The sequence below is a fragment of the Carcharhinus amblyrhynchos genome, unplaced genomic scaffold (genome assembly GCF_965287045.1).
Source record: "Carcharhinus amblyrhynchos unplaced genomic scaffold, sCarAmb.v2.hapA scaffold_953, whole genome shotgun sequence".
In the NCBI taxonomy this organism is placed as follows: Eukaryota; Metazoa; Chordata; class Chondrichthyes; order Carcharhiniformes; family Carcharhinidae; genus Carcharhinus; species Carcharhinus amblyrhynchos.
Window position 1 is genome coordinate 1 of NW_027650693.1, and position 19,036 is coordinate 19,036.

General features: G+C 53.0%; 2 protein-coding genes across 3 annotated transcripts in view; one reads left to right on the plus strand and one right to left on the minus strand.

Annotated features, from left to right (window-relative positions):
* Nucleotides 1-1,428: 1,428 nt before the first annotated feature.
* On the minus strand, nt 1,429-17,414 carry cdca3 (cell division cycle associated 3). 2 transcript variants are annotated; one of them, XM_080184814.1, is made up of 6 exons: nt 17,317-17,414; nt 10,765-10,908; nt 10,504-10,648; nt 6,705-6,995; nt 5,685-5,815; nt 1,429-2,376 (listed from the first exon to the last, which is right to left on the minus strand). In XM_080184814.1, the coding sequence occupies exons 2-6, from the start codon at nt 10,885-10,887 to the stop codon at nt 2,236-2,238; spliced, it is 831 nt and encodes a 276-aa protein (XP_080040940.1). In that variant the 5' UTR covers nt 10,888-10,908; nt 17,317-17,414; the 3' UTR covers nt 1,429-2,235. The 2 variants fall into 2 exon arrangements, with proteins under 2 accessions (XP_080040940.1, XP_080040938.1); XM_080184812.1 differs by lacking the exon at nt 17,317-17,414 and adding an exon at nt 16,420-16,575 and having other exon boundaries at nt 1,430-2,376.
* usp5 (ubiquitin specific peptidase 5 (isopeptidase T)) overlaps nt 17,317-19,036 on the plus strand; it is a gene marked incomplete at its 3' end in the record, with an annotated part of 32,040 nt that continues 30,320 nt past the window's right edge. The window contains exon 1 of the mRNA XM_080184811.1: nt 17,317-17,441. Within this exon, the coding sequence (XP_080040937.1) occupies nt 17,334-17,441 (108 nt within the window). The remainder of the gene's footprint in view (nt 17,442-19,036) is intronic.

The window sequence follows — 19,036 nt, forward strand, 5'->3', positions numbered from 1 at the left end:
CATGGAGAAGGAAAGGAGACGGTGCAGAATGTAGTGTTACAGTCACACCTAGGGCGTAGAGAAGGATCAACTTAATGCAAGTTAAGTCCATTCAAAAGTCTGACGGCAGCAGGGAAGAAGCTGTTTGTGAGTCCAGTGGTTTGTGACCTCAGACTTTTGTGTCATTTTCCCGATGGAAGAAGGTGGAAGAGAGAACGTCACCGGGGTGGGTGGGGTCATTAATTGTGCTGGCTGCTTTTCCCTGCAGTAGTGGGAAGTGTAGACAGAGTTCAGTGGATGGTTTGTGTGATGAGAGAAAGTTTAAGTTTGTTTATTAGTTCCAAGTAAGGCTTATATTAACGCTGTAATGAAGTGTCTGTGAAATTCTGCTAGTCGCCACACTTGGCATCTGTTCAGGTAAATGCACCTTAACCGGCACATCTTTCAGACTGGGAGGGATCCGGAACACCCAGAGGAAATGCATGCAGACACGGGGAGAACGTGCAAACTCCACGGGGAGAGTGACCCAAGGCAGGAATCGAACCCAGGTCCCTGGCGCTGTGAAGCAGCAGTGCTAACCACTGAGCCACCGTACCTCCCCGTTCACAAGCTTTTGCAGTCTCGGACAGAGCAGGAGCCATACCAAGCTGTGGTACAACCTGAAAGAATGCTTTCTATGGTACATCTACAAAGGTTGGCGAGAGTCACAGCTCACATGCCAAATTTCTTAGAAAGTAGAGACATTGGTGGGCTTCCTTGACTGTAGACCGGATAAAGACAGATTTCCTTTCCTAAAGGGACATTAGCAAACCAGATGGGTTTCTTTTTTCCCCAACAAATGGTTTCAGCAGATTCTTATTTCCGGATTTTTTTTTTGTTGAATTCAAATTCCACCATCTACTGTGGCAGGATTCAAACGCGGGTTCCCCCAGAACATTAGCTGAGTTCTTGGATTAATAGTCTTGTGATTACAGCACTAGGCCATCACCTCCCTGCAATCAGCTCCTGGTCTGCCCACGCGCACACACAATCACTCTTACAGCCAGGTGTGGCGAGCCTTGGCTGAGCCCCCAGTCCACTCAGCTCACTCCTGCCTCAAGCCTGGGACAACAAGAAGCCATGTCTGCATTGAACAGGGTAGATTCAGAAAGAATGTTCCCGATGGTGGGGGAGTCCAGAACAAGGGGGGGGGGTGGGGGGTCATAGTTTGAGGATAAGGGGTAAACCTTTTAGGACTGAGGTGAGGGGAAATTTCTTCACCCAGAGGGTGGGGAATGTGTGGAATTCACTCCCACAGAAAGTAGTTGAGGCCAAAATGTGGTGTGTTTCAGGGAAGAAATTAGATACAGCTCTTGGGGCTAAGAGGGATGGGGGGGGGGGGGGGGGGGGATGGTTTGGGGAAAAAAAAAATCAGGATATTGAATTCTATGATCAGTCATGATCAAAATGAATCGAAGGGCCTCCTCCTGCTTGTAGTTTCTATTGAACAGAAAGCAAGCAGTTGTTACACAGAAACTTTATTCACAAATTCAACAGTACATAACAATCTCAGAATCAGCACCTAAAATCAGAGAGAGAGAGATAAACAGGAAGCAACAGAGACAGAAAGAGAGAGAGAGAGAGAGAGAGAGATAAACAGGAAGCGACAGAGACAGAAAGAGAAAGAGAGACACACACACAGAGCAACAAGAGAAAGAGGGAGAAACAGAAAGCAAGACAGACAGAACGAGAGACAGAGCACATGAGAGAGAGAGACAAGACAGGATCAACAAGGCAGTGTTTGCATTTCCCATCTTCGACATTCTCCCCTATTTATTCATCAGAGGCAGTTAACGAGAGGCACCAATATTAACATGGAGGGTTTAAAAATAAGCTGGAGGAAGTAGGGGCAGTGGCTGTTCCAGGGCACTGGCTGCTGGGCGGGGGGGGGTGGTGCGCAGGCATAAAATGAGCGGGAGAGGGAATAAGGAAAAGCAGTAGGGGAAACAGGACTCCAGCCCTGTGAGGGGGAGGGAGAAAGAGGGGTGTGAGAGTAGCCTGTACCCTCACTGATGCATTGAAATGAGGGGGAGGGTGCCTGGGTGGCAGTGCAGAGACTGTGTGGGACTTAGTGTTGTGTAGCCCTCCAAGACTGGGGTGGGGGTGGCGATGGAGAGATTAGTGGGTGATGGCAGATTCTGATCTGAGGGGGCAGCGGGAGGTCAGTCCTGGCTTCTGGCCACCGCCACAGCCTTCGTAGTGGGAGCCCATAGCCCGTCAGGGGGGGCAAACCATTACATTGCCTCTCAGTGAGTGGTAGCTGTTCTCCTTGTCCTGGTAGAAGGGACGGCTCCTGGCTACCTTCAACACCTTCCGGGGATCGGAGTCGCACAGCCTCTCCGTCAGAGTTTTGTTAACCTGCCGAAGGAGGGAAGGTTCTCAATCTGGAGTCATTCAACACAAAATCCCCCTCAGCACACCCGCTGCGAGAACATAGGAACGGGACGGGACCATTCAGCCCCTCGAGCCTGTCCTGTTGTTCGCGGAGGCCAAGATCTCCACCCAGCCACCAGCACCCCTTCACAGTTAAAACCTGTTAGAGAGACGTACAGCATGGAAACGGGCCCTTCGGCCCAACTCCTCCATGCTGACCAGGTTTTATAGAATCCCGACGGTGCAGAAGGAGGCCGTTCAGCCCATCGAGTCTGCACCAACCACAATCCCACCCAGGCCTTATTCTCATAACCACACATATTAACCCTGCTAATCGCCCTGACGCAAAAGGGCGGTTTGCTGTGGCCAATCCGCCTACCCCACACATCTCTGAACGGTCAGGAAACCCACGCAGACATGGGGAGAATGTGCAGACTCCAGGCCAGAATTGAACCTAGGTCCCTGGGAGCTATAAGTGCTAACCACTGTGTCACTCCAAAACTGAACTTCTAAACCTTTCCCTATCCATGTACCTGTCCAAATGTCTTTTAAGTATTGTAACTGTATGCGCCTCGAGCACCTCCTCCGGCAACTCATTCCATACACACACCACCCTTGTGTGAAAAGTGTTGCCCCTCGGATCATTTTCCCCTCACCTTAAACCTACATCCTCTGGTTTTGGACACCCTACTGTGGGGAAAAAAGACCACTCACCTCATCTATGCCCCTCATGAGTTTATAAACCTCTAAGATCACCCCCTCATCCTCCTGGGCTCCAGGGGATATAGTCGCAGCCTATCCAGCCTCTCCTTACAATTGAAACCCTCCTGTCCCCGTAACATCCTTTTTTGTACCCTTTCCCAGTTTAAAGACATCCTTCCTGTAGCAGGGTGACCAGACTTGTACACAATACTCCAAACATGGCTTCACCAATGTCTTGTACAGTTGTGATGTGGAAATGCCAGCATTGGACTGGGGTAAGCACAGCAAGAAGTCTCACAACACCAGGTTAAAGTCCAACAGGTTGATTTAACAGGTAACAAGGGGCTCGTGCTACCAAATAAACCTGTTGGACTTTAACCTGGTGTTGTGAGACTTCTTGCTGTTGTAACATAACATCCCTTACTCAATGCTCTGACGGACAAAGACAAGTGTGCCAAATGCCTTCATCACCCTGTCTACCTGGGATGCCACTTTTGAGGAACTAAGTACTTGTACTCCTAGGTCTCTCTGCTCAACAAAGCTCCCAGGCCCTACCATTAACTGTGTTAGTCCTGCCTTGGTTTGTCTTACCAAAATGCAACACCTCACGTTTGTCTGAATTAAACTGCATCTGCCACTCCTCAGCCCACTGGTCTAGCTGATCAAGATTCCATTGTAATTCTAAATAATCTCCTTCACTGTCCACTACACTACCAATTTTGGTGTCATCCACAAACTTACTAACTACGTTTCAATCATGGGTTAGCACTACTGCCTCACAGCACCAGGAATTGGGGTTCAATTCCAACCTCAGGTCGCTGTCTGGTCTGTGGGGAGTATGCATGTTCTCCCCATGTCTGCGTGGGTTTCTCCCAGGTGCTCCGGTTTCTCCCCACACTCCAAAGATGTGCAGGTTGGATGACATAGGAGCAGAATTAGGCCACTCGGCCCATCGAGTCTGCTCCACCATTCAATCAGTCTGCGCCAACCACTATCCCACTGAGGTCCTATCCCCCATAACCACTACATATTTATCTTTCTAATCCCCCTGAGCCTAAGCGACAACTTAGCATGACCAATCCACCCAATCTGCACATCATTGGACACTAAGGGACAATTTAGCATGGCTAATTCCCCTAACCTGCTCATCTTTGGACACAAGGGGCAATTTAGCATGGCCAATCCACCTAACCTACATATCTTTGGAGTGTGGGAGGAAACTGGAGCACCCGGAGGAAACCCACACAGACACAGGGAGAATGTGCAACCTCCACACAGACAGTGACCCGAGGCCAAAACTGAACCTGTGTCCCTGGCACTGTGAGGCAGCAGTGCTATCCACCGTGCCGGCCCTCCTCGGAAGGTCCCTCTCAACCCCAGTGCATCAATCGGGCAAATCTTCCTCCCTCCAAGACTGACGTTTCCTTCTTGAGGCGTGCTTCCAAATCTGCCCATGTTAACTCCAGGTTTAATCAAGATAGGAAGGCCAGCGTTCCCCCTCCCCCCCGCGTTAATTATTTTGCTGATGTTTGTTTTGTTTTAAATAATCTGCCTGTACCCCAGGCTGTCGCAGGGAACATTCCAACCCACTCTCTGGGCAAAGCCATTTCGTCCAGGCTCCTTCACAGCTCTGATTAATCTCTAGCCTGTTCTGACTGAGTGTGGAAACAGGGCCTCATGGAGGCCCAGTCTGGAGTTGCTAGATCTGTTTGAAGTCTCTCATGGTTAGCACGGTGGTAGTGTCACACAACATGATGGAGGGTATTCTCAAAATGTGAAGACAGGTCTCCACAAGGACTGTGCGGCAGTGGGGGAGGGATACAAAGTCCTCCCGGAGAGCATTCTGCACCCTCCCCACCCTCAGTGCTTCCTCCAAGTGCTGTCCAACTTAGAGGAGTACTGATTCATCAGGGGGTGGAGGGCGCATTTGGCCCAGCGAGTCTGCACCAACCACAATTCCACCCAGGCCCTATTCCTACAACCTACCCTAGCTAATCCCCCTGACACTCAGGTCAATTTAGCATGCCTAATCCACCTAACCCGCACATCTTTAGGATGGTGGGAGGAAACCGGAGCACCCGGAAAAACCCCCTGCAGACATGGGGAGAATGTGCAAACTCCACACACACAATGATCTAAGCCTTGAATTGAACCTGGGGCCCTGGCAGTGAAAGCCAGCACTAACCACTGAGCTGCCTGTATGCCGCTGTGCCACCTCGGCTGCGTCCAGTCCCGCTGGTGTGACAGGGCAAACCGAGGAACCGGTGATGATGGCATCTGGGACATTCACTGTAAAGCACAATTCCGTGACTGTGACGGCATCACGCTGTTGCTGAACTAGATGAGACAGCTCCCCCAGTTTCAGTGCGAGTTGTCAGGTTGTAAGGAGAGCTTTCTAAGGCCGAAAGAGCAGGGAGGGAAGCTGTCATTCCTGGGAAAAAGGTAGACGCTGGATGACCCTTCTGGCCTCACCGTTACTTCAACATTCAGACAACTTGGACCCAAGGGTCACCGGACAGGGATCAGGAGCAGGAATGGGACTGATTCACCCCCTCCCTAACATTGCGTTTAGGGGTTGGTCTGTTGCGTACCGGTCTACGTGCCAGGATGGAGGTGGGCGAGTTATCGTCGCGGAGTAGTTGGAGAGGTGAGCGTCCATTCCCCGATACCAAGAGGGCCTTGCTGACTGGCTTCAACTGTTTCCGCTTTACAGCCTGAGAGTCTGGAGAGGGAGAGACACAGGGGAGAGGAGAGAGGGTGGGAGGGAGGGGGGGAAGACGGAGTGGGAGGGAGGGGGGGGAAGACGGAGTGGGAGGGAGGGGGGGGAAGACGGAGTGGGAGGGAGGGGGGGGAAGACGGAGTGGGAGGGAGGGGGGGGAAGACGGAGTGGGAGGGAGGGGGGGGAAGACGGAGTGGGAGGGAGGGGGGGGAAGACGGAGTGGGAGGGAGGGGGGGGAAGACGGAGTGGGAGGGAGGGGGGAGACACAGGGGAGAGAGGGAGTGGGAGGGAGGGGGGAGACGGAGTTGGGGGGGGAGAGACACAGGGGAGAGAGGGAGTGGGAGGGAGGGGGGAGACACAGGGGAGAGAGGGAGTGGGAGGGAGGGGGGAGACACAGGGGAGACAGGGAGTGGGAGGGAGACACAGGGGAGACAGGGAGTGGGAGGGAGAGACATAGGAGAAGAGGAGAGAGGGTGAGATGGAGACACATAGGGGAGAGAGAGAGAGAGAGGGAGAGAGAGAGAGAGAGGGAGAGAAAAAAAATCAGTGACTTGTAGTTGTCGGGGCATCATCCCACGCTCGTCCCAGGATCCCCGCCCCACTCCCCCATTCCCCGCACTACCTTTGCACACTAAGAGACAATTTAAAATAGCGAATCCGCCCTAACCCGCACATCTTTGGGCTGTGGGGAGGAAAGTGCAGCACCCGGAGGAAACCCATGCAGACACGGGGAGAACGTGCAAACTCCACACAGACAGTGACCCGAAGCTGGGAATTGAACCCAGGTCCCTGGACGTTAAGAGGCAGCAGTGCTAACCCAGCAAAGGGGGTTATGTGAGTATACGTGACATGAATCAATGAACTTTAAACACACTCCCGGCAGCACACTGACCTCCGTCGGTGTCGAGGCAGCGGGGCTGGGCCTGGCCAGGCCCCTCAGTGCTGGAGGCAGCCAGCCCCTTGGCCTGGAGCCACGGGCTCTCCTGGTCCAGCTCGGGCCCCGAGACACACTGGCTGGCTCCCCCCAGCTCCTCCTCGCAGTCCAGCAGCTCATCCACGGGGTCCTCCGAGGCTGCGGCTTCCTCCTCGCTGCTCTCCGAGACTGGGTCCACCGGCAGCTCCAGCTCTGGTTCCTCACTGATGAACACTCCACTCAGCTGCGCCACCAGCTTGTTCAGTTTGTCTGGGAGATGCGGGGGGGGGGAGACGAAACGAAAAACAGGGCTCAAAACGAGGCGGACACAGCAAGAAAATACCAGGTTTCATTCCCAATCCGGACCTGACTGACATTCCAAGGGGTGAAAGATACACTGAGCCCCCCTCTCCCTGCTAGCTGCCTGCTTTAGGTCTCTGGGTTGGATGGGGAGGGGGTGGGTGGACATCTGCCCCATTCCTGCTCCCGATCCCTGTCCAGTGACCCCTGGGTTTGGGGGGGTGCGGTTGAATCAGCCCCATTCCATTCCTGATCCCTGGGTTTGGGAGGGGGGTGAATCAGCCCCATTCCATTCCTGATCCCTGGGTTTGGGGGGGGTGCGGTTGAATCAGCCCCATTCCATTCCTGATCCCTGGGTTTGGGAGGGGGGTGAATCAGCCCCATTCCATTCCTGATCCCTGGGTTTGGGAGGGGGGTGAATCAGCCCCATTCCATTCCTGATCCCTGGGTTTGGGGGGGGGGGTGCGGTTGAATCAGCCCCATTCCATTCCTGATCCCTGGGTTTGGGGGGGGGGTGCGGTTGAATCAGCCTCATTCCATTCCTGATCCCTGGGTTTGGGGGGGGTGCGGTTGAATCAGCCTCATTCCATTCCTGATCCCTGGGTTTGGGGGGGGGGTGCGGTTGAATCAGCCCCATTCCATTCCTGATCCCTGGGTTTGGGAGGGGGGTGAATCAGCCTCATTCCATTCCTGATCCCTGGGTTTGGGGGGGGTGCGGTTGAATCAGCCTCATTCCATTCCTGATCCCTGGGTTTGGGGGGGGGGTGCGGTTGAATCAGCCCCATTCCATTCCTGATCCCTGGGTTTGGGAGGGGGGTGAATCAGCCTCATTCCATTCCTGATCCCTGGGTTTGGGGGGGGTGCGGTTGAATCAGCCCCATTCCATTCCTGATCCCTGGGTTTGGGAGGGGGGTGAATCAGCCTCATTCCATTCCTGATCCCTGGGTTTGGGGGGGGTGCGGTTGAATCAGCCTCATTCCATTCCTGATCCCTGGGTTTGGGAGGGGGGTGAATCAGCCCCATTCCATTCCTGATCCCTGGGTTTGGGAGGGGGGTGAATCAGCCTCATTCCATTCCTGATCCCTGGGTTTGGGGGGGGTGCGGTTGAATCAGCCTCATTCCATTCCTGATCCCTGGGTTTGGGGGGGGGGGTGCGGTTGAATCAGCCCCATTCCATTCCTGATCCCTGGGTTTGGGAGGGGGGTGAATCAGCCTCATTCCATTCCTGATCCCTGGGTTTGGGGGGGGGTGCGGTTGAATCAGCCTCATTCCATTCCTGATCCCTGGGTTTGGGAGGGGGGTGAATCAGCCTCATTCCATTCCTGATCCCTGGGTTTGGGGGGGGTGCGGTTGAATCAGCCTCATTCCATTCCTGATCCCTGGGTTTGGGAGGGGGGTGAATCAGCCTCATTCCATTCCTGATCCCTGGGTTTGGGAGGGGGGTGAATCAGCCTCATTCCATTCCTGATCCCTGGGTTTGGGGGGGGTGCGGTTGAATCAGCCTCATTCCATTCCTGATCCCTGGGTTTGGGAGGGGGGTGAATCAGCCCCATTCCATTCCTGATCCCTGGGTTTGGGAGGGGGGTGAATCAGCCTCATTCCATTCCTGATCCCTGGGTTTGGGGGGGGGTGCGGTTGAATCAGCCTCATTCCATTCCTGATCCCTGGGTTTGGGGGGGGGTGCGGTTGAATCAGCCTCATTCCATTCCTGATCCCTGGGTTTGGGAGGGGGGTGAATCAGCCTCATTCCATTCCTGATCCCTGGGTTTGGGGGGGGTGCGGTTGAATCAGCCTCATTCCATTCCTGATCCCTGGGTTTGGGAGGGGGGTGAATCAGCCTCATTCCATTCCTGATCCCTGGGTTTGGGAGGGGGGTGAATCAGCCTCATTCCATTCCTGATCCCTGGGTTTGGGGGGGGTGCGGTTGAATCAGCCTCATTCCATTCCTGATCCCTGGGTTTGGGAGGGGGGTGAATCAGCCTCATTCCATTCCTGATCCCTGTCCAGTGACCCATGAGTTTGGGAGGGGGATGAATCAGCCCCATTCCTGCTCCCAATCCCTGTCCAGTGACCCCTGGGTTAGGGAGGGGGATGAATCAGCCCCATTCCTGCTCCCGATCCCTGTCCACTGACCCCCTGGGTTAGGGAGGGTGAATAACCGCGCAGACTGGGCCTACCATCACTGCTGGGATCAACTGCAGAATCAGTTAGTCAGAGGTTTGCAGCATGGAAACAGGCCCTCCAGCCCAACTTGTCCACGCTGCCTCTTTTTTTAAACTCCTAAATTAATCCCAATTGCCCGCATTTGGCCCATATCCCTCTATACCCATCGTACCCATGAAACTATCTAAATACATTTTAAAAGACAAAATTGTACCGACCTCTGGCACCTCATTCCAGACACTCACCATCCTCTGTGTGAAAAAACTACCCCTCTGGACCCTTCTGTATCTCTCCCCTCTCACCTTAAACCTACACCCTCTAGTTTTAGACTCCCCTACCTTTGGGAAAAGACTTTGATGATCTAGCTGATGTAGGCCCCTCATTCTTTTATAGACCTGCTGACTCACTCAGTCTTATTAAACTGATGTTAACCGAGTGTGAAAAGGGACAGGCCCACCCAGCATCCACCCTGACACCAGAAAAGGCAATTGCCAGCCCAGCCCTGTTGAATCTTGAACAAAGAAAATTACAACACAGGAACAGGCCCATCAGCCCTCCAAGCCTGCACTGACCCTGCTGCCCATCTGAACTAAAACCCCTACCCTTCCGGGACCATATCCCTCTATTCCCATCCTATGCATATATTTGTCAAGATGGCCCTTAAAAGTCACCACCCTATCCGCTTCCACTACTTGCCCCGGCAGCAGGTTCCAGGCACCAACCAGCCTCTGTGTAAAATATCTGCCTTGTACATCTCCTTTAAACCTATGCCCCCTGACTCTTCCACCCTGGGAAAAAGCTTCTGACTATCCACTCAGTGTCTATGCCTCTCATAATCTTGTAGACTTCTATCAGGTCTCCCCTCATCCTCCGTCGTTCCAGTGAGAACAAACCAAGTTTCTCCAACCTCTCCTCGTAGCTAATGCCCTCCATACCAGGCAACATCCTGGTAAATCTTTTCTGCGCCCTCTCCAAAGCCTCCACATCCTTCTGGCAGTGTGGCGACTAGAATTGAACACTATATTCCACGTGCAGCCTCACTAAGGTTCTATAAAGCTACAACATTTTTAAACTCAGTGCCCTGGCAAACGAAGAGGCATTGAGTTTAGCATAGCAACATCTGGGAATTTAATACTAAACTGGGAGAGTTGCTCTACAGACTAGTCAAGCAACAGCCTGAGGATGTCCGAGAGCTTTGACACTGTGAGTCGGGGATTGCTCACAGACACTCCATCCCCATCTCTCCTCCTGCCTTCCTGACTGGTGCCCTCGCTGGCCCCCACCCCACCCTCCCAAACGCATGCCACACACACACCGGCTACGGTGAGCTTGAGGGGGGTGCGGGTCACTCCAGGAGTGGGCGAGCGGGGGTCGATGGGGCCCGAGATGTCTTCCACTTCCACCTCATCCTCCTCTTCCAGTTCCTGTTCGGAGGCCGTAGCGCCGGGACTGGACAGGACCTGGGGAGGGGGTGGAGTCAGACAGAAAGACAAAGCAGGTTAGAGCATCGACATTGGTTAAACCGCAGGAGGGGCGAGAGAGAGAGACACCCTTCGGGGAGGGGGGATTGACATACCTCAATGGGGGTCCGCAGGATCCCAGAGCTGGGTGAGCGGGGATCCAGGGCACTGGTCAGGTGTTTGTTGTATGCGACCCTCACTGGCGTCTCCATGCAGGTGCTCCCAGTGGACCCCATCATCTGCTCTCCTGAATGACGGACCTGGGAAAACAGGGAGAGGAATTCCTGAACACGAAGCCAAGAAAAATCCCATCGACAGGCGGGGGAGGGTTGGGGAAAACAGGCTTCAACACTGTCTACACTGGCAAGCATGTTTACGGTTGCTAACTGTGCTTAAAGTGGCTTTTGTGTTTGTAAGAGGAATATTGCCTTTTTGGAACTGAAATAGTGATAAGTTTGAAACTGAAATGTGTTCCTTTCCATTTTTAAATATTGTTTAACTATTAACAGTTAAGCTGCTTCATTTATAGGAGTCATAAACTGCTATTAAGTAAACTTTGTCTTACTATAAAAGATCCCAAATTTGTCAGTGGAATTATTCCTGGAGTACAAAGAACAAAAACAGCCTGGGAAACAGGCCCTTCGGCCCAACCAGCCCGCGCTGCCATTTTAACATTACCTGTCCCACCTCCACCCACGACCCTTATCTATGCTTATGACATTCCACATTGAGGATAACTAATTTAGGGACAATTTATTACCTCCAATCAGCCTAATAGCACATCTTTGGGGTGTGGGAGGAAACCGGAGCACCTGGAGAAAACCCACGCAAGCACGGGGAGAATGCGCAAACTCCCACAGACACTGACCCAAATCCATGTGTCTGCACAGCAAACAGTGATGGTCACTGAGCTGTCGTGTTGCCCAGCATCTGGTCCAGTTTAAGCTTACACTAACGACATGAAGTACTAGGCTATTCTCGAAACATCCAAGAGCAGCCCTAGTACTACCCATTGCGTGTATGCCCCTCGTTGGACAACAAGGCGGACCGACTTAAAACCTGTGAATTAAAAGAGAAAAACATTAGTATCATTCCACATCCTTTCTACCAAGTAAAGCACCCATCTTCACATTCATGCCAAAACAGAAAAATTGTTAGGGATCGACTCTGGCATGTAAATGTAATCTGGGGTTCTGGTTCACTGTAACACATTTCAAACGGACAGTTAAGAGTCACCCACATTGCTGTGTGGGTTCTGGAGTCACACGCAGACCAGACTGGGCAAGAATGGCAGCTTTCCCCTTCGCTAAAGAGTCATAAAGTGCAGAAAAGACCCTTCGGCCCATCAAATCAGCAACAGCAGTATATACCGCTAAAATTGTCCTAATCCCCATTTTCTAGACCTTGTCTCATATCCTGGAATGTCCTGGTGTTAAGTGCACATCCAAATAGATATTTTTTTAAAAGAGGTTGCGAGCCCTTGGTTATAAGCTTCTGCTCGATGATTCTGCGTTATAAGAACATAAGAACATAAGAAATAGGAGCAGGAGTAGGCCATCTAGCCCTTCGAGCCTGCCCCGCCATTCAATAAGATCATGGCTGATCTGTCGTGGCTCAGTTCCACTTTCCCGCCCTCTCCCCATAACCCTTATTCCCCTCTCTTATCAAGAACCCATCAACCCGCTTCTTAAAAATATTTAGCGAGGCAGCCTCCACCACTTCAACTGGCAGAGAATTCCAGAGATTCACCACCCTTTGAGTGAAGAAGTTCCTCCTCAACTCCGTTCTAAACCGCCTCCCCTTTATCTTGAGGCTGTGCCCCCTAGTCCTACTGTCTTTTTTGAGCGGGAAGAGTCTCTCCACCTCTATCCTATCCATCCCATTCATTATCTTATACGTCTCAATGAGATCTCCCCTCATTCTTCTAAACTCTAACGAGTACAAGCCTAGTTTATTCAGCCTCTCCTCATAGCTCAATCCCCTCAACTCCGGTATCAGCCTAGTAAACCTCCTCTGCACTCCCTCCAGGGCCAAAATATCTTTGCGCAGGTGCGGCGCCCAAAACTGCACACAGTACTCCAGCTGCGGCCTCACCAATGCCCTATACAGCTGCAGCAAGACCTCCCCACTTTTATATTCAATCCCCCTCGCTATGAAGGCCAGCATCCCATTCGCCTTCCTGACCACCTGCTGCACCTGCAAGCTGGGTTTTTGCGACTCATGCACAAGGACCCCGAGGTCCCTCTGCACCGTCGCCTGCTACAGTTTTTCGCCACGCAAGTAATTGTCCTTCCTACCATTCTTCCTACCAAAGTGGACCACCTCACACTTGCCAACATTAAATTCCATTTGCCATTTCCTGGCCCATTCGCCCAGCCTATCTAGATCCTTCTGCAGACTCTCCACACCCTCCGCACAATTTGCCGTTCCCCCAATCTTGGTGTCATCAGCAAATTTCGACACCCTGCACTCGGTTCCCTCCTCCAGATCATCTATATAAATGGTAAATAGCTGAGGCCCCAGCACCGACCCCTGGGGCACCCCACTAGTCACCAACCGCCAATCCAAATAGCACCCATTGACCCCCACTCTCTGCCTCCTATTTGACAACCAATCCTCTATCCACGCTAACACCCTACCCCCAACTCCATGTCCCCTGACCTTCTGCAATAACCTCTTGTGAGGTACCTTATTGAACGCCTTCTGAAAATCCAGAAAGACCACATCCACCGGCTCTCCTCTATCCACTGCCCTAGACACATCCTCATAGAACTCCAGTAAATTTGTCAGACACGACTTCCCTTTAATGAAACCGTGTTGCGTCTGCCCTATCAAGCAATTCCCTTCAAGATGCCTCGCAATTTCCTCCTTAATGACGGATTCTAACATTTTACCTACCACAGACGTTAAACTAACCGGCCTATAATTCCCCGCCTTTTGCCTGGCACCCTTCTTAAACAACGGCGTAACATTAGCCGTTTTCCAATCTTCCGGCACTTCCCCGGAATCCAGCGACGTCTGGAAAATAACCACCAAGGCATCCACTATAACCTCCGCCATTTCTTTCAGAACCCTCGGATGCATTCCATCCGGTCCTGGCGACTTGTCCACAATCAGCCCCTCCAGTCTGTTGAGCGCCACCTCTCTAGTAACAGTAACGTCATTAAGACCCTCCAGTCCTACCACCTTTCCATCGCTAACACCCGGCAAATTATTCACGTCCTCCTCCGTGAAGACAGAAACAAAAAAGTTATTCAAGACCTTAGCCATTTCCCCATCCCCTACCACTAGGTCCCCTTTCTCATCCTCGAAAGGACCAACGTTCACCCTAGCCAGCCTCTTCCTTTTTATATATTTATAAAAACTCTTGCTATCCTTTTTTATATTAAGTGCTAGCCCAGCTTCATAGCTTCTCCTACCCTTCCTTATCAACTTCTTTGTCAATCTTTGTTGACATTTAAACCTTTCCCAATTGTGTGCACCAATCACTCCTGCCTGGTGGCTGTTGAGCATTCATGAACGTCACACGAAAATCACCAGGCAGGAGCGTTCCCTTCCTGTTGGGAAACACTTCAGCAACAGCACAGGCCTTTGATCTTCGTGTAAGTTCTCCAAGGCGGCCACCACGACAATGCAGAGTCGCTGAACAGAACCCCACTTTGGTAGGAAGGACTATTACTTAAGTAGCGAAAAACTGCAGCAGGCGACGGTGCAGAGGGACCTCGGGGTCCTTGTGCATGAGTCGCAAAAACCCAGCTTGCAGGTGCAGCAGGTGGTCAGGAAGGCGAATGGGATGCTGGCCTTCATAGCGAGGGGGATTGAATATAAAAGTAGGGAGGTCTTGCTGCAGCTGTATAGGGCATTGGTGAGGCCGCAGCTGGGGTACTGTGTGCAGTTTTGGGCGCCGCACGCGCAAAGATATTTTGGCCTTGGAGGGAGTGCAGAGGAGGTTTACTAGGCTGATACCGGAGTTGAGGGGGTTGAGCTATGAGGAGAGGCTGAATAAACTAGGCTTGTACTCATTAGAGTTTAGAAGAATGAGGGGAGATCTCATTGAGACGTATAAGATGATGAATGGGATGGATAGGATAGAGGTGGAGAGACTCTTCCCGCTCAAAAAAGACAGTAGGACTAGGGGGCACAGCCTCAAGATAAAGGGGGGGCGGTTTAGAACGGAGTTGAGGAAGAACTTCTTCACTCAAAGGGTGGTGAATCTCTGGAATTCTCTGCCCGTTGAAGTGGTGGAGGCTGCCTCGCTAAATATTTTTAAGAAGCGGGTTGATGGGTTTTTGATAAGAGAGGGGATTAAGGGTTATGGGGAGAGGGCGGGAAAGTGGAACTGAGCAGCGACAGATCAGCCATGATCTTATTGAATGGCGGGGCAGGCTCGAAGGGCTAGATGGCCTACTCCTGCTCCTATTTCTTACGTTCTTATGAAACTGATCGCCAAGTTCCACATATATGAGGACGGCCTCAACCGGGATCTTGGGTTCATGTCCCACAATCTGTAATTCCCACAACTTGCCTGGGCTTGCAAAATCTCACTAACTGTCTTGGCTAGTGACAATACACATTTCTTTAACCTGTGCTTAACCCTCTCTCACTGTCTGTACCTTTAAGACTTGATTACCTGTAAAGACTCGCATTCCATTATTTTGTAAATTGAGTTTGTCTCTATATATGTCCTGTTCCTGAACACAAGTCCCCACTCACCTGATGAAGGAGCTTGAGACTCCATAAGCTACTGCTACCAAACAAACCTGTTGGACTTTAACCTGGTCTTGTGAGACTTCTTACATATATGCGTTGCCAGAGAAATTGGTTGAGGCAGGTACAACAGCAAAGTATATGAAGCATTTGGAGAAGTACATGGGTGGGAAAGGATTAGAGGGATATGGCCCAGGCATAGGCAATTGGGACTCGCTGGGAGGGAATCATGGACTGAAGGGCCTGTTTCTGTGCTCTATGACTCAATCGTGGCTTAATGTTCCTGCTTCTCCAGGAGCAACACGAGCCAGCCTTGATACATTCCGAGTTCACAATCAGATCAGCCACAAATCCTATTGAATGGTGAAGCAGCTTGAGAGGCCGAATGGCCAACTCTTGACTATTCCCCTCAGACCCTGACACCACGGGGGGAAGGCACTTTGCAGTCTACGCATGCAGGATAGAGAGATAGGGGCAGGGAGGGCACCGCCATAAACCCCCTCCACAGTCAAAACCAAGTGGCTCCTCTGGCCACAGAAGATGGTCAAGTTGGCCAGGGTCAGGGGTCAAGCCTCCCTCTTGGTAGCCCGGATGGAGGTGCTGTGCGTTGGGGAAGGGGCGGGGCGGGGCCCCTCCTGTCAATCAAACACCTGCCGGGGAGGCGGCGTCTGCCTCGCGCCCGCTCAGCTTTGAATCTCAACGGTCCGACCGGCCGGAGTGCGCAAGCGCCGGAAGGCTGGTCCTCCCAGGCCAGCCGGCAGCCAACCGCGCATGCGTCACAGCCGGCTGACCTGCCGTCCAGGTACCCCCACTCCCTCAAAACCGCGCACGCGTGATGGACGGCTGCTCCTTCACGTCAGCATCCCGCTGGTGCGACGGTCGGCAGGCCGACTCTCTCACACGTCATGATGCCCCACGCAGCGCTTGCACCAGTGCCGACAGGGGCCGCTTGCTCACTCATCGCAGTGCCCGCATGAGCGCTTGCGCCAGTGCCGGTAGCCTGTCGAGTTTGCGCAGTTCGGTCTCCCGGCATTTATTCCCCCCCCTTTATGGCGCCCACTTACCCTCCAACGAAAGCAAATAAAACGGGCGGTGGGACAGAAGCTTCCAGATTTTTGGATATTGAAGGTGTCGGGCGAGGTTGCGGCCCGGTTAGCCTGGTGTTGCTGTGGGAATGAACCCGATCACCAGCCTCTAACCGTTCAGTCTCCCTCACTCAGACTCTTCCCTCCCCTTCAAACTTGCCGCGGCTCACACCCACCAGCCAATCAACTGCCCGCCGAACCCACGTGACGCCCCATCGACCAATCAGCTGCCGAACAGACCCACGTGGCCTCCCCAACCGCTGAAGACTATCCACCAATCCCCTGCCGGGTTCCCCGTCGCCCAGCCCCTGATTGGTCCGTGCCGTCCACCCCCGTGCTCCGAATGGTCCGTTTCAAAAGGCGCCATCAATCACGCTGAGAAACACGCCCCCCGCCTCCTCTGATTGGTTCGGATTGGAGGCGGACGCCGGGAGCCAATTGCCGGCGTCCCCCGTCAATCAACTGCCGTCACAATTGCCCGCCCCCCACGGGGCGGCGGCACGAAGGGGGCAGGATTAACATCCGTCTGCCGCCATGCGATTGGTGCATTGTGAGGCAGAGCGGGCCTCTGATTGATGGATCTGCATGTCAATCGAGATGACGATGACCGGGTTGATTGGCTTCGTGGGGAAGAGGGCTGGCGGCCGGCTGTGCGCCCTCTGATTGGTGTAGAATCGTATCAATCCAGGCCACAATGGACGGGCACCGGCCAATGATTGGCCGCAGCTGTTGCTAGGGGCAGAGTTTCGTGTGGTGATTGGTCAGAGGCTTTGAGCATTCGGCAGCGATTGGTTAGACCCCTGTAAGAGGGCGGGCCGATGTGTTGGCTCCTCCTGCTGCTCCTATCGCGCGGCGGCTTCTCCTCCTCCATCTTACCCCATCAGCCGGCCGTCATGGCGGAGTTTGGCGACTTGCTGCTGTCGGTTCTCTCCAGCGTCCGGGTGCCGCGGAGCGGCGACCGGGTCCACAAGGACGAGTGCGCCTTCTCTTATGACACGCCGGTGAGTCAGTGAGTGAGGGGAAGAGATTAGAGCTTCATCCCTCTATGAGGGGGGGATGGGGATGAATTGCATGCCAATTGATGACAATCACGCTCGCTTGAGAGAAAAGCCTGGAGGAGTAGGCCTCGGCTGACTTGGTGATTTGGACAGGTATGCCGGGAGTTGTAGTCCTTTTCTGGCTCGCCCGCCTTATGCTACTATGGTGTGTCCAGTGGCGTCGAACTACCACTCCCATTGCGCCCCGCTTGGGGATCCGGCCTCCCCTCGGACTGGTGGCTTCTAAGATGGCCACCGGGCCGCGCGCGGGTGACGCAGGGAGTTGTAGTTCTCCGACTCCAGTCCAAGATGGCCGCCGGGAGATGTAGTCCTCTGGGCCGCTGGGAGCTGTAGTTCCCCGCCTCCCACCGCCGCAGTCGGAGACCCTGGGCTGGGCGTCCAAGATGGCCACTGTCGAGCATGGCCCGTTGGGAGTCGTAGTTCTCCCGCCCCTGGGGCGCCTCTGGCAGCAGTGGCAGGCGGGGATGGCGTGGACTACACCTCCCAGCGTCCCCCAGCCCCGCCACCGTTCCCCACTGCAGTGCCTTGTCTTGGGTGGAAGACAACAGCAGTGGGTGTGACCAGCAGGAAAGGAGAGGGGCGGAGTGGCCTGCGCCTCCCTTTTAATTTTCTTTCTCTTCTGGGCATGACATTTGGTGCTTTTTTGAATTCCTTACCCCACCTTTTCCAAAACATTGTGTCTCTTTAAAAATTGACTTAGCATAAGAAGTAGGAGGCCATTCAGCCCACTCCACCATTCAATAGGACCATGGCTGATCCAACCAACATACGCCTACTGTCCTGCCTTCACTCCGTAACCCCTTGATTCTCTTATTGATCAAAGCTATCTATGTCAGCCTTCAGGATTACGTAAGGACTCTGCCCCACCCAGCTCCCAGTGGCAAGGAGGTCCAAAGAGTCTCAACCCTCTGGGAGAAGAAATTCCTCCTTTAAAATTGGCACCCCTTCATTCTGAGACTATGCCCTCTGGTCCTATGCTCGCCCGTGAGGGGAAACATATCTTCAGGGCAGGGAAGGCTAAGTGGGGGGACATGATTGAGATGGGTCAGATTGTGGGGCAACATAAAAGCAGGAGTAGACCAAGCGGCTCTTCGTGTTTGCGCCGCTGTTCATTTTGATCATGGCTTATCATCGAATTCAACATGCCTGATTCCTCCAAATCCCTTTAGCCCTTGAAATCACACAACGTTTTGGCCTCAACTACTTCCTGTGGGAGTGAATTCCACACATTGCACACCCTCTGGGCGAAGAAATTTCTCCTCAACTCAGTCCTAAAAAGTTTACCTCTTATTCTCAAACTATCGCCCCCAGTTCTGGACTCACCCACCTTCGAGAACGTTCTTTCTGAATCTACCCTGTTAGAATTTTATAAGTTTCTGTGAGATCCCCCCTCACTCCAGTGAATATAATCCTAATTGACTTTTAAGGGCAGCACAGTGGTTAGCACTGCTGCTTCACAGCTCCAGGGATGTGGATTCGATTCCTGGCTCGGGTCACTGTCTCTGTGGAGTTTGCACATTCTCCTCATGTCTGTGTGG